Consider the following 15402-nt stretch of genomic DNA (forward strand, 5'->3'; position numbering starts at 1 on the left):
ATTTTTACACATATAGTTAATTCTCATTATTCACAGTCGTTATGTTCTAGAACAGTGATATTCAACTGGTATGCCACAATTTTTAAAACATGCAATACCTGACTATTTAGTCAGGGGCACTGACCTCTTTTTCCTTCGGTGTCAAATAAATAAATGACAATAGCCATCTGGTGTAAATAATAAAAATACACTTAATTTTTTGTCAGATCAGTAAAAAATATATTTTTTGGTGTGTTGCAGAATTTTAGTAATTAGTTTGTGTGTGCCATGAGATGAAAAAGGTTGAAAATCACTGTACTAGAATTTCACAGCAAACACTGAATTAGTGATTATTGAACCATTGCTCCTAAGGGAAGTACAGAGTTAAGGTCCCGAGAGCCCTCTGGTCACAACATTTTTGTCAACTGATCAATATAATACATAACTTTATTTTATGTGTGCTTCTTTTAAAGGTATCTTATTTAATGTATATTGTTGAATTTGTGCCTGAATGAAGCTTATTTAACACATGTATTTTCACTGTAAAGTACTCCACCACTTTCTTGCACTTAGCAATACTAAATCATCAACACTATGCTAGGTGTACACTTTAAGCAGTGGAATTACCAAAAAAAAAAAAAAGCACAAAATTGCAAAGACCATGGCACTAAATATATCATGAAAAGGAAACTTGTTTATAGTATAAGCTGAAACAAGGAAGAGTGTGGCCTTGTTTGATCACAACTAGAAATGTTCCTATGGGGTGACTCAAATTTTTCATCACTGTATGCCTGTGAGAAAGCACCACAAGTATTAATTTTGGGGATTACAAGTAAATTTTAGCTAGTAGGTGAATTTGCAAATACGGAATCTGCAAATGATGTGAATCAAGTGCATTAATGAGGACACCCTTTCTCTTTCTGCAGAATTCATATGGCCAACTCCTATTTGCCCCTCAACACTCAGCTCAAGATATCTGAGAAGCCTTGCTTGATCCCAGCCAGTCTGGGTTAGATGCATACCTAAAAAATGCACTCACTCTGTTCAAACAGACTGGCTTCTAATTGCTTATTAGGCTGTTTTACAACTATTTACTTTTCTTTCTTCTCCATTTGACTGTAAGATCCTTGAGCATGAGAATCTACAAAAGCAGCTCATTTAAATATTTGTTGAATTAGCAGTATTCAAAGAAGGGAGAAGAGACTCCCTAATTGGTGGAAAATAGGCATGGGCATGAAATCAGAGGTTTCATAAATAAAACAGAAAACTAAATGAGATTTTAACATTAAAGATTTTTCAATGCAAAAATTGATTTTAACTTATTTTAAATTAAAGGTTTTTGTCTTTTTTCAGGCTGCATTAACTTCAGCTCATATTGTGATATGGATAGTCCTTGTTAAATGATTTAACAAATTTTTTGTTTTGCTGTTTAAGCCACTTTGAATTGCTTTAAAAAATTTCTGCCACTAAAAGCTTCTTAACTGACAGAGCTACCCTTAGATATAGAAATGTGGTTATATTAATTTTTGTTTTAATACCCATTTTGATTAAGGACAAATGTCTCTCCATCAGGAATGTGTATCAATTTTAGAAAATCACTTAGAGAAGGATGAGCTCCCTTTGAACCATCATAAAGCTCTATGTTACCAGCACTAATCCTTCTGCGCCCATGCCAGCAGAGAATTTCTCTGCCTCAGGCTGGTTTCATCAGTCAGCCTCCTCATCTCTGAAGCTCTACTGAAGCTAAAATGGAAAGGGTTTCAGTTCAATCTCTCCTAGTTTTATATATGAAGCCGTAGGAATGAAGCAAACTTTCCTGTATATCTTCTTTCCCAGGTTTTTTTTTGCATTAAAAGTAACAGCCAGAACAGGAATGAAATGATTTTGTTTCTACATTCCAAATTAAATACAACTGAGACACCAAAATATGTAGTAAAGATTTGAAAACCCACATGTCGTCAAACAGTAAGTTCAAATTTCCCCTTTGACTCTTATCATATGCTGATTAACAAGGAGATGAGAAATAGCTGACACTGCCTGCTCGTCCCCCTTGAGGATTTCATTCTCTCTATGAACTGTAAATTCCATGACTCTCTAAATGGAATGTCCCATTTGCCCCAGTAAGAGATGCTAATTATCTCTCAGTGCTTCACTGTGGTCAATTTTCACTTGATGTAATTTCTAGCCAAACTTCTTATTTGCTCTGTGAATACAAGGCTGGGGTTTATCCTATTCTTTTTGCAAAAAAAATACGTGAATACTTGCTTTTCCCTAAATACCAAGAGTCCAAAAATAAATGGTAATGAGTAAATACTGCAGCTCATCAATTATTTATTTAAAATTACAAGTAATTTTAAAAAATGAAATAGAACTGAATATAAAAGACACTCCCAGCCAAGATGGAGGTGTAGGTAGATACACTTTACCTCCTTACACAATCGAAAGGACAACAAATTTAAAAACAAAAAGAACCAATCAGAACTGCCAGAAAATTGAACAGTATGGGAGTCGGACAACCCAAAGAGTTAAAGAAACATTCATCCAGATTGCTACAAGGGACAGAGACAAGCGGTCAGGTGGGAGATGTACAGCAAGGTGGACAGGGTGGGCAATGCAGCATTTGGCAGACCAGACAGTCCCACATTTGTGTGTGGATAAACCAGAAGGAACTACTGTGGAACCAGACAGACTGGGCAACCCAGGGTTCCGGGATGGGAAAAGAAACCCTCAAAACCCCTGGCTGTAAAAACCTGTGGGGCATGCGGCAGCAGGGGAAACTCCCAGCCTCACAGGAGAGTTCGTTGGAGACCCACAGGGTCCTGTAACGTACACAGACCCACCCACTCGGGAATCAGCATTAAGAGAGCCAGATTTGCTTGTGGGTAGCGGAACGAGCCACTGAAAGCTGGCCGAGAGCCAGGCAAGCAGCATTGTTCCCTCTCAGACCGCTCCCCCACCTACAGCATCACAACCCAGCCACCTGGGTTGCCCCGCCCTGGTGAATACCTACGGCTCCGCCCCTTCCAACATAACAGGAGTGCCGAGACAAAGAAGTATGGCCCAGATGAAAGAACAGATCAAAGCTCCAAAAACAGAACTAAGCAATGAAGAGACAGCCAACCTATCAGATGCACAGTTCACAGCACCGGTAATCAGGATGCTCGTAGAAATGGTTGAGTATGGTCGTAAAATGGAGGAAAAAGTGAAGGCTATGCAAAGGGAAATAATGAAAAATGTACAGTAAGCCAACAGTAAAGGGAAGGAAACTGGGACTCAAATCAACAATTTGAAGCAGAAGGAAGAGATAAACATCCAGCTGGAACAGAGTGAAGAAACAAGAATTCAAAAAGGTGAGGAGAGGCTTAGGAACCCCCGGGACAACTTTAAATGTTCCAACATCCGAATCCTACGGGTGCCAGAAGGAGAAGAGGAAGAGCGAGAAGTTGAAAACTTACCTGAAAAAATAATGAAGGAGAACTTCCCCAGTCTGGCCAGGGAAATAGACTTCCAGGAGATCCAGGAAGCTCGGAGAGTCCCAAAGAAATTGGACCCAAGGAAGCACACACCAAGGCACATCATAATTAAGTTACCCAAGGTTAAAGATAAGGAGAGGATCTTAAAAGCAGCAAGAAAAAAGGAGACAGTTACCTACAAAGGAGTGCCCATAAGACTGTCAGCTGATTTCTCAAAAGAAACCTTGCAGGCAAGAAGGGGCTGGGAAGAAGTATTCAAAGTCCTGAAAGGCAAGGATCTACATCCAAGATTACTCTTATCTAGCAAAGCTATCGTTTAGAATGGAAGGACAGAAAAAGTGCTTCCCAGATAGTCAAGTTAAAGGAGTTCATCATCACCAAGCCCTTATTATATGAAATGTTAAAGGGACTTATCTAAGAAAAAGATCAAAACTATGAAGAGTAAAATGACAACAAACTCACAACTATCAACAACTGAACCTAAAAACGAAAATGAAACAACCTAAGCAAACAACTAGAACAGAAACAGAATCGCAGAAATGGAGATCACATGGAGGGTTGTCAGTGGGGAGGGGGAGAATGAGGGGAAAAGTACAGGGAATAAGAAGCATGAATAGTAGGTACAAAATAGACAGGGGGGTGGTGAGGACAGTATAGGAAATGGAGAAGCCAAAGAACTTACATGTGCGGCCCATGGACATGAACTAAGCAGGGGAGTGCTGGAGGGAGGCGGGGTGCAGGGCAGAAGGAATAAAGGGGAGAAAAAAAATGGAACTGTAGTATCATAGTCAATAAAATATACAAAAAAGAAAAAAGAGAAAGGAGACAAAAAAAAAAAAATACAAAAACTAGATATAGCCCTGGCCGGTGTGGCTCAGTGAACTGAGTGCCAGCCTGTGAATCGAGGAGTCACCGGTTCAATTCCCAATCAGGATACATGCCTGGGTTGCAGGCCAGGTCCCCAGTACAGGGTACATGAGAGGCAACCATACACTGATACTTCTCTCCATCTCTGCCTCCTTCCCTTCCCCTCTCTCTCTCTCTCTCTCAAAATAAAAAAATCTTTTTTAAAAATTAAAGAACTGAACAGAAAATAAAATATCATAAGGCATCATAATATTAAGGATAAACTTATGTTTTCAGAAAGTTATTTCAGTTATGCATATGTATGTATGTGTTTATTGGAGAATGATGTAAAAGGTTCTAGGCAAAGGTTTTAAAGCCACGGCCCCAGGCCATAGGTCTCTGGTTTTAAGTGATGAGTTGCCCCACTCCTGCACTACTGCTAATAGGTGGGGGTAGCTTCAGAAATATGTGTAAGGTCTTTATCCTAGTACAGTGCTCCCTGCCCCTGGCTGATTCTGAACTTTGTGACTTCATTCTAAAGAAAAGAATATCCTCTTAGCCCTAACAAGAATGGCCTATCTATTTTTAAGTACTTTGCAGATGTACCATTCATTTGGTACTGGAGTTTTCTTTTCAATGCATAGCCTTCCTAATTAAACTGCAAAAACTGAGGGTAGGGGCTATAGTTATTACCCAGTGACAACTTATATACATGCGAGATGCTTGATCAAAATCCTTTTAAGGATTGGAAAAGTTTTTCCCCTAGGCTTGCTTGCCTGGCCAAGGTATTTAATGAACTCTGCCACCTTCTTCTATGCTATGATAGAATCCTATCATTAGCTGTGGGTGGTTTCCAGATTGGTTTTATAGTACAGTGTATAGCATTATACCTCAAAACTGTGTAAGTTTTAACTCTATTAAACAAAATAACCTCTCATTACCTAATACAAAAAGGCTATCATTTTTTTAATTGGGAGTTAGATGGTATTTTTTTTTTTTTAAATTTGATACCTACACTGCTCCTTAGAAGAGCTAACTCAGGAATTTCCAACTCCCTCTAAATTGCTCTACTTTGTAAAACTATCCTTTGAAAAAAAGTTTAACATTTTAATTATTTGCTAAATGCATAACTATTACCTATTTTATCTGAATTTAATGTGCTGGGATCACAATATGTAAAAACCATTGCAAAAAGTAAAACAATTTGAAGTTCTCTATACCTACAAATTCAGTCCAAATGAACAAAACTAAATATTCATAGCTTGCACAGAAATAAAAATCACACTTTTGCTACCTGCTTGTTCATTTCCGTGATGTTTATCCAGACTCTGTTCAAGCCCAGCTCTCCGGATTCAATCTTCTCAAGTTGTTTTTGTTTGCTGAGCAGTTCTTCATTAAGTTTGGGAATTTCTTGGAATGAACTTTTCTGATTAGATTCCACTAAAAGCAAAAATAAGAACAATCATAAATAGCTATAAAATTCCCTCATGGCTTCAAGGAGAAAAAAATGATCATCCAGCAGAAAAGCAGATTCACAAAAGTTAACTCTGGGAGGATAATGACTAAATTTATATCTATCAACTACATGTTCTTTTCTTTATGTAAATGTGTATCTTTAACACTAAACTCCCTTTTAACTGGGACTATTTCACTACTGGCAATACAACTTTTAAAAGTCAGATGGTTAAAAATGATAATGATGAATATCAGCAATAAGAGTTGGACATGAATCTCAACTCCGTAACTTACTGTGATCTTGAGAAAATTACTCAACTTTTTTGAGCTCAGTTTCCTCATCTGTAATACAGAGATAAAATATACTTTACAGGATTTTCAGAAGTGAAAGAATGGCATATGGTGAGTGATAAATGTTAAGCACTGACCAGGACAATAAAGGAGCTATTTTGATTAGCCAATGAATACTTATGAATCTTACTCCGTTAATGCTCCAGGTGACATTGTAAGTTATATCTCTAAGTTCACTAGACTACTCTTCTCTATCACAGATTAGTAAAATGCATGGTGGATTCTTACCACCTTTCAAGTACTGTTATGAGGACTAAGATTTTAAATATTTCTCATAAACAGCAGAGTGTTTTCTTAAATCAACCCAAAAGCTCAAAGTAAGAGAAGATAAAGAAACATGTTAGGTGAACCAGAGGGTGATGTTTGGCCTTTCCTTTGGGAAAAAATATCTCCTGTATGGTTTAGAGATTTGACAACCTGAAGGCAGAGCCTGAAAGAGTGCTTTTTCATCTTACATTAAAGACTAATTTCCCTTTTCATTGAAAATACTGATAATGGCTGGCCCTCCAGAATAAAACCTATACCTTTTTTTTTTTTTTTTAAAGCATGGAGTGCTAGATAAGTTATTATAAGCTGTCTTTAAAACCAAAAACTGGCATACAGGACAGATGCAAGACCATTTACTAAAACGTAAGTGCCAAGACTTTTTTGTTCATTTCTCCATGGTCAGCACTTAGAACATACCTGGCACATTGTAGGCACTCAGTATTATTGAACCGAGTAACTTTGACCTTTGCTTACCTCTTAACCACGTTTCCCATCACTTTACGTACCTCTTCAATCTACTTTCTAGTCAAGCAGATTTTCCTGGCACATCAACATCTTTACACCTCAACGACCCTACCTTTCTGTCTAGATGCCCTTAGCTTACCCCTTCTTCATTTCTGCCACCCTAGCCTAGTTAAATCATTTCAAGATTCAGCACAAATAACTGTCCTCTACCTTGGGCCACTGCTACCTCTTTACCACTCCTAACTCTACGAAGCACTCAACATACTGTGTTGTAACTATATATTTGTCTTTGTCCTCCACCAGACTGAAACAGAGCTGCAAGAGGACATGGAACAAATCTTATTTGTTATGCATTCCCAGGGCCCACCACAGTGCCAGGTATACAGAACTCAAATGCTTGTCCAGTGAAATAATTGTAGGATATAAAATGGAGGTAATATTTGCCTATTAAGTTAAACAAAGAAAACTCACTAAACTAAAAATCATAAAAGACAGCCATTAAGGAGGGAGAAATTGGGGAGAGTAGTGGGCAGGTGCTATGGTGGTATCCATACAACAGAGCCCACTATCTGAAAATTCACAATTATTAAAAGAAATTAGGTATTTTTATTCATCTTTCAGAACTACACACCAAAGAATTTCCTTATAAACAGACTTCCCTAAGTACTTAAAAAAAAAAACCCCTCACTGAGGATATGTTTATTGATTTTAGAGAGAGAGAAAGGGGAGGAGGGGGAGAGAGAAATATTGATGTCAAAGAGAAACAGTGATTGGCTGCCTCCCGCACACTGACCAGGGAACCCAACCTGACTAGGGATCGAGCCGCAACCTTTTGGTGCACAGGACAATGCTCCAACCAACTGAGCCAACTGGCCAGGGCTTCCCTAAGTACTTTAATGTAACATTTGATTTACACCTGGTTTGTAGAACTATATCCATCTCACACAGTAAGAACATTTTACCATTCTAAATTCATGCAGCACTTAGCATTTCAGTGAATTTCTTTTACATTTTCAATCAGGTTGCAAAGTAACTCATCCCACACACTTCTGCCATTCTCAGGTGGTCAAGCATCCCAACAGTGTGGGTGTATGTGAGGGGGTGGGGGGCAGGAAGTCTCTCTCTTTCCTGCAGTGTATACACATTAAGCAGAAGGAAGAAGTGGAAGAGGAGGACAAACACATAAATAACTTGGGTTACGTTTATTAACTAATAAACTTATAAAGTTGACAATCCCTGAAAACACTCTGGTTCCTGAGGATTGTATGAGCCAAGAAGGGATCATATTCACTATCTTAGGAGAGACAAGTCAAGACAAGGGACTCCAACTATATAAATGAGAGGAAATGTAGCAAACAACTTATAATTACTTATTTGTGTTCTTTCACCATGGAAAGCACCTCATTTAACATTTAGTATATTAATACTCAAACTTAGCTCTTTTCTTGATCTTCAAGATCAGGAAATGGATACTTCTGCATACATCCATCAGACAGAACACATAAAGCCAACAGCAATATTTTATAAGTCTTTATAGTTTGCAATAAAATTTTATGTAACTGTTAAACTTGTTATTGAGTCCCTACCATGTGCCCAGCTTGCACTCAGCACTAGTTCATAAAAAGACCCTGAAGCTCTCAATTTAGCAGGGAGCAAGGCATTGTTACAGCATTACTATATGGTGTGATAGATACTGTGACGGAGGAATGCCCAAAGTGAAAGCTCAGAAAGAATAAGTGACTTGTTCAAGTTTTACAGCTAGTAATGAGCAAGCCAGCCTTCAATAGTCAAACCTTTTGCTCCTAGGACCATTGCTCTTTCTAGCATAATCCAGCTATCAAAAACTTACATCCTAATATCTTCATTAGTACAAGACCATTTTTAAGCTCTGTACTACATGACCACACTGTTACTCAGCTTGTATGACTATAAAGGAGATGGTTAATTCATTAACACTTTCCTTCTTTTTCAACTTTTCTATCACTCCATCACTGTTTCATAGTTGAGTGAAAAAGAGGGAGGGTTAGGAATAGAATCTTCCTTAGAATAGCTGTGGAGGTCTTTTGAAGTGCTTGGTTCTGGAAAAGAATACTGAGCTAAGAGTTTTAATGCCAGCCAGTACTTTTAGCTTAAGGATCAAGTTACTCCTTGAACACAGGGAAAAAATAGAAGCCTATCTGCTTTTGCTTTCTATTTCAGCTATTTCAGCAACCCTACCTCCTTTCCTCACAAGTGTCTTGGAAAATTTATTGAAATAAAGAACAATGGGCTCTGAATTTTTCAAAAAAGTATTAAAGCCAGATCAGCAGATGGTCTTATTTGAGTTAGTGACTTCCACTGTCCTCCTGAAAAACAAGAAGTGAAAATTAACTTGTTGAAATATATTTAAAGCAGAAGCGTAATTCAAAGAAAGATTATTTAAGCTTTACAAGACTGACCTCATTTAGTCAAGGTAATGGTTTTCACAAAAAACTCTTGGGCAAGTGGTCCACAACTGTTCAGCCCATGGACTGACCATATGCCCCATGCCCCACCCCCAATTCCTCAGGAAGTACTGCTTTAGGCATTACAGGTGGTGGCATTTCTATTGTAGCAAACCAAAATCAACAAAGTCAGCTGAACTGACAATTCTAAATCTGCTTCATTTTAGGTGGCTGATGGGTCTCAGGAAAATGCAGGTTTCACAGTCCAAGGTACAATTCCTAGAATCTCTTGAATATGGTCTTTCTAGGAAGAGGTACTAATAAGCACTCAATAAATGTTTGTTGACTCATTAATTGCCAGGTCTACCACATGTATGCACTTAAAATATACCATTTCTAGACAAAGAAATTCGCTGAAAATCTAAGGTATACACTACACAGGTGTCCTATAAACACACAGGAGTCAGAGGAAGGAATCCGAGAGGTAGAATTGAGCAATGTTTTGAAATGCATAAATAAGTAGTTGCTGTATGTCATCAAAACAAGCTCTAGCCTAATCTGAGAAGCCCAATGAAGGAGAAATGATGGCACAGGCAGGTGTCTTCTGTGGTTATTTACATTTAAACATTGTTTCTGAGAACCTCATTTCCAAGTTATGATTACTACTTACAAAGAAAACACCGGCCTTAGAAACATCTTGCAACACTGCTAAGGACAACCATTAAGGAGGGACAATAACTAGAATATATATCTCATTCCTTCTTACGCTATATTGATTCTACCAGTTGATAAAACATATAGGTCAGGATGATTCTGGTAGAGAATTATGACTTACCAAGTCCATTCCCTGAATCAGAAACTCAGAAGAAAACCAAAGTTAATATTCTAACATTTTTCTCCCCAAGCAACATCACTAGAAATGTCATCAACACACTAAGGACTAGCTGTCCCTAGATCAGGTTCAGAACATGAATAACTGCAGGCAGCAAAGAGAAGCTGGAGTGAAGGAAAGCTAGGATGTTGTGATCTCCCAAGGCATAAGGTGGGAAGAAAACAATTCTAACTTCAGTTCTGGGGACAGCTTTGTTTATGACCCTGAGAAAGCCTGATGGTCAGTTTCCTGGTGTGCTAATGTTGCTAAGGTTAGGGTATTTGTGATCAGCTTGGAACTGGTTCCTTAGCTTAGAAAATTAACCCTTGAAATCTAGAACCAAGGATCTCAGTGTTGCTAAAGGAAGATATTTAGGTTAAACCTGGTAGAAACTATGACGCAAAAATATCTTTTAGAAAAAGTACTTTGGATTGTGCAAAATACAACTTTATAATTTAGAATATATAAAACTCTTTAAAGTTTAAACTTTAAAATTCACTTATAAGACAATTATTGCTGTGACTTGGCATACAGTAAGCACTTCATAAATGCTGGCTATAATTATTATTATTACTGCCTATTCCTATGTTCCTATACAGTTTTTAAGAAGGAAATTTTTTTTTTTGACAGATTCCCATATTCCTTCTCAGATGGCCCTGTGAGGAAAAAGGAAATAGTCCAGTGTTACTACTGCCACTTTGTATTTGGGGAAGTATAAAGTGGCAACAGGTGGAGGTTAATGAAGGTTCTAGACTCCTGGACCTTAGTGCTTCCCTTCTGTGTTGACTACCCTAAGTGTTGACTACAATGCCATTTTTCAGATACTATTTGTCCTGATGGTGCATAAACATTGCTTTTTGTTTGTGTTTAAAACAGATGACTATTACTGTATTCAAGCTGACAGCTAAGAAAGAGTATTAATAATGCTGAAAAAATGTATATTCACCAGTGGGCAAAACTCTTAATTCAGTACAGTCTACTTAGTCCTAGATCCTGGAAAAGAATCCAAGATTATGTTCTGAAATATGTGACCACTTACTTGTTCTAAATTTTTCCTTGAGGGCATCGAGATCCTCCTTGAGAGCAACTTGCATCCACACCAAGCCAACGCAGGCCACGACACAGGCGGCAAGGATGACAAAAGCACAGAGGGGATAACAGATCTTGCAGCATCGTAAATAGTCTCCCCTGATCACAAGAACAAATTCAACCAGGAGTACAAAAGTGATTATGAGCTTTATTATTAACAGCATATGTGTGTTACTATGCAATTGTCTTTTTAAATGAATAACCAGTTGATTTACCAGAAGTACAGGGTAACACATTTAAATCTGAACAGCAGGTTGAAGATAACCAAATATGACCAATGAATAGTTCATGTATTTAGTACAAAAGTTTCAAACTTCACATGAAACAGAGGGACTTCCTATAGGCCACAGGAAGCACCTGTGGGAACTACAGCTCACTGCCATCACCATCAATTCAGGTCTTTGGAAATAGTCTCAGGTTAGGAAAGTGTGAAGACCAGAGCTTCTCTGCAATGACATTGCTGCACAGAAATTACCTGTCTGTCTCTGTCAAATACGTGCTTGTTCCAGGGGACCCTGCTTCAGTTTATTGAAGTAACTTTTGAGCAAGTTTTACTGTGAATGGAATGAAAGAAATAGGAACTCTAGCTTACTGACTCAGAAGAAAGGAAGCATAGAAAGGGGTTAGGTTTCACACCCAACTTCAACCAACACTCAACATCTAAACTAACCCGACAGGGCAACTGTTCCAGTGGGGCTATTTCATTTCATTAGATCTCCAAAACTCAAACACAGGATTTGTCCTGAACTACCTAACCGGGCAAAACTCATTAGAAGCCAAATCCCTCCTTTAACAAAATGGAAGGACAAGCAAACAAACAAATCTCAAACAAAGGATTCAATCTCTTTTAGTACCCCAACCTGCTGCCTACCCCTTGCTTCCACATCCTCAGCAAAATACTCTTTTATTTTAATGTTCTCCCTGAGAGGGTGCAAGGCACCTTCAAGGTTTCCTTCAGCCCGTTCCCAACCCTGGATCTTAATTCCCAATATCCTCAATGATCACTACTGTATTTTTCTAGTGGCTGAACCATCTAAAAGTGGTTTGGAAAAAAGCCACCTCATCTTTTTGTCCTCCATGCTCAATTACTCTCAAGGGTCATACCTTCTACAGTATGTCCCTCACCATACTCTCATCACCAAGATTCAAACTATTCAAGATGCAAAAAATAAATAATTTGCATTCTTAAGGTCCTTGTCTCTCCTACAATAAAAAAAAAAGCTAGTTCTAAAAGCTTCTCTGTTCCTGTGTTCGTATTTTTAGCTTCTTTGCTACTCCCAACTTGGTCTCTCTGGGTTGTTGGCATATTCCCCAAGTCCACACTTCTACCCTAGATTCAGAGTTCTTTTTTTTTTTTTCTTTTTGGTGCATATCGAGATATATTTTTAACTTATCTTTCATTCAGAACCTGAGCTCATCTTCTCCCTAACTTTTCTCCCTCTTTTCCTTCCAAGCACTATACCTTTTTTTTTTGTTCAGAAGAACTCCCTTCTCCTTCTCTTCCATTTGCCTCATTGGTGGTGCAAGATGTCTTTTCCCATCCCAACCCTCACCATTCCATCACTCACTTGACAAAGTGAGACCGATTTCCTATGACACCGAATTCCTCTTCCTCCTCGGAGCTGGACTCAGATTCGGAGTCTGGAGGCTCAGTGCGAAGCAGTCGGTGGCCTGAGCCTTTCTTGGGCTTCTTTCTCCGGCCGTCCCCAGACAAGCCAATTAGTGCATTGAGTTCTTTGCGCTTTTTCATCTTCTTGTGCGGGGTGAGTGGACCACCCACTCCTGAGCTGCCAGGTTCGTACCCGACGCCCAATTCTCTTGCTACCTTGGAGCTGCCTTCCAGGGTGGAGGATCCTGGGCTAGAGCCCCCTGATCACTCCCACCCAGGGGTGGGACTGACCAGATCCACTCGAAGCTGGAGAGTGGAGCCCAAGGGGAAACCGGAACTCAGATTGGTGGCGGATGTCACACAGATAAGGCCACCGAGCTGGTGATCCAAAAGAATAAGGTCCTTTGCGTGAAGTGTCAGCTACAAGCGTGTTAAGGGGACTTTTGTCTCCTAAGAGGGATAAAAAGCCAGTCAAGAACGAGTGATTCTCAGCCCTGATAACGATAAGTATTTTAGACTTCCGAGACAGGATTCACAATGGAGAGGGAGAAGAAACTTGTTCTTGAATAAGAGGAGAGGAAGGGGCGCAGAACAAGACAGTGGGAACGAGCTAGTGCTTCTCTAGCTGGAAAAGTGGCAGCAGGAGGGGCACCCAGTTGTTAACAACCAGGACACAGCCTGGGCGACAAGAAAATGCCCGGGTCGGGGGTGCTCACTGTCCTCTGGCTTCCGTCCTGAATTTGCAGAAAATCCAAGACCGGCGCGGAGGGCTCGGCCTGAGAGGAGCCAGTCCAGCGCCTGGGGAGACCCCAGCCCTGTTGTCTAGGCCTGGGAGGTGGGGGCCCGTGAGGAGTGGCGAGAGCGGCTAAGCCCACCTGAAGAACTCCTGCCCAGAGTTTGAGGTGTTCTGGCACCGGCGACTCTCGGCAACTCACACGCGCCTACTCCACTCCGGCCGCGACACCAGCCCCCTCTCCGGCTGCGGCCGCGGCTGCTCCAGCTGCGTTAGTAGCGGCGGAGGCGGCCCCGGGTTCCAGCCCCGGGCCATCGCTACTGCCCCAGCTCACTTCCTCTTTGGCAGCAACCGCCAGGCGCCGCCTGCCAGTAAGCCGCGTTTCCATTGGCCTGCCTCCTGGTGACGTCACACCCGGGGGAGCTTGTGGTAGCGGTAGGCGGGGCATTAAAGGGCCCGGGGCCTTGGGGAGGGTGGGTCTCTCTTGCGGGTTGAGGAGGTTTTTCCTGCAGTGGGGCGTGCTGCTCGCCTGAGCTGGGAGGAGTTTTGTTTTCCGAGGGGCCGGCTTGGGAGCAAGCGGGGCACCCAGCTGCTCTACCTGCTTGGAACGTTCGTCAGCCGCCTGGGCCCTTAGTTGTGAACTGAGTTTACCCAGCTTAGAGGCTCCACCCCCTCTGACTTGTAGGCTGTTTATTAAAAGTTTAGGCATGTTGCAGATTCATGACCCGGTTGAACAGTCATTCATTCCATAAATACGTGAGAGTTTACTACGTGCCAGCAGCAGTTCTAGCGTTGAAGATACAGCAATGAGCAAAATAACTACTTGTTCCTGCCTTCGTGGGTAGGGACACCAGATTTAGCAAATAAAAATAAATACAGGACACCCAATAAAGCAAATAGTTTTTTAGTAGAAGTACCACTATAACCCATGCAGCTTCTGGGATATCTTCATACTGAAAAATTAGTTTATTCACATTTAACTGGATGTCCTGTTTTTTATCTGCCAAGCCTAAGCTTACATTCTAGCGGGAGGAGAGCAGCCACAGACACCTATGTTTATTCTCAGGAAGTGATAAGTGTTTTGAAAACATTGAAACATAAGGGGATGGGGAGTGCCTCTGTGATAAGGGGTCATTTGGTTAGAGTCTGGGAGGCAGAGAGGGAGTGAGCTGTGCAATGGTCCCCAGGAAGGAGTGACCTGGAAGACCTGGTGTGGCTGGACCTGAAGAGCAAAGAGGAGAGACGTCGGAAATGAGGTCAGGCAATCATCAGGGGCCAGATCGTGAGGGACCTTATGGATGATGGTGAGGACTTCTGGAAACCGTTCGTGCTTTAAATTGAGAGGAGGCATACTTAGGCTTAAATTTTAAAAAGATCACTCTGGCTACCATGTGGGAAAGATAATAGGAAGAAAAGAGGGGGACAAAGCAAACCAGGAAACCAGTCCAGCTAGAGATGATGATAGACGAGGGTGGCAGTAATGGAGATGGTGAGCATTCTGGATGCTTTTGGAGGTAGAGCTAACACTATTTACTGATGGATTAGATGAATGGTGTGAAAGAAAGAGGAGTAATGGAGGACTCCAGAGTTCTGGGGTGGAATGACTGGGAGAAGGGAATTGCCAGCTACTGAGATGGTGAAGAGCAGGTGTGGGGCAAGCTTGAGAAGCCAATTTAATATTCAGATGGCTGTTTGTTCTATCCATTTGGAGATTTGGGCAGAGGTTGGGACCTGAAATATAAATGTGAGAGTAATCAGATGTAGATGGTGTTTAAAGCAAAGTGTTTTGAGCTACAGGGAAGAAAGTCACTTAATTTGTATGGGGCAATTACACTGTCATT

General features: G+C 40.6%; 1 protein-coding gene across 4 annotated transcripts in view; it reads right to left on the reverse strand.

Moving 5' to 3' along the window:
• EFCAB14 (EF-hand calcium binding domain 14) overlaps window positions 1-13918 on the reverse strand; it is a 38123-nt gene extending 24205 nt beyond the window's left edge. For all 4 annotated transcript variants that reach the window (XM_054572182.1, XM_054572181.1, XM_054572180.1 and 1 more), the window contains exons 1-3: window positions 12788-13918; window positions 11170-11318; window positions 5593-5738 (exon numbers count right to left, since the gene is read on the reverse strand). In XM_054572182.1, the coding sequence (XP_054428157.1) occupies window positions 5593-5738; window positions 11170-11318; window positions 12788-12969 (477 nt within the window). In that variant the 5' untranslated portion in view covers window positions 12970-13918. The remainder of the gene's footprint in view (window positions 1-5592; window positions 5739-11169; window positions 11319-12787) is intronic.
• Between the last annotated feature and the right edge of the window lie 1484 nt (window positions 13919-15402).

This window comes from Pteronotus mesoamericanus, unplaced genomic scaffold (assembly GCF_021234165.1).
Source record: "Pteronotus mesoamericanus isolate MK-2021 breed Mesoamerican mustached bat unplaced genomic scaffold, CSHL_Meso_final contig_221, whole genome shotgun sequence".
NCBI lineage: Eukaryota > Metazoa > Chordata > Mammalia > Chiroptera > Mormoopidae > Pteronotus > Pteronotus mesoamericanus.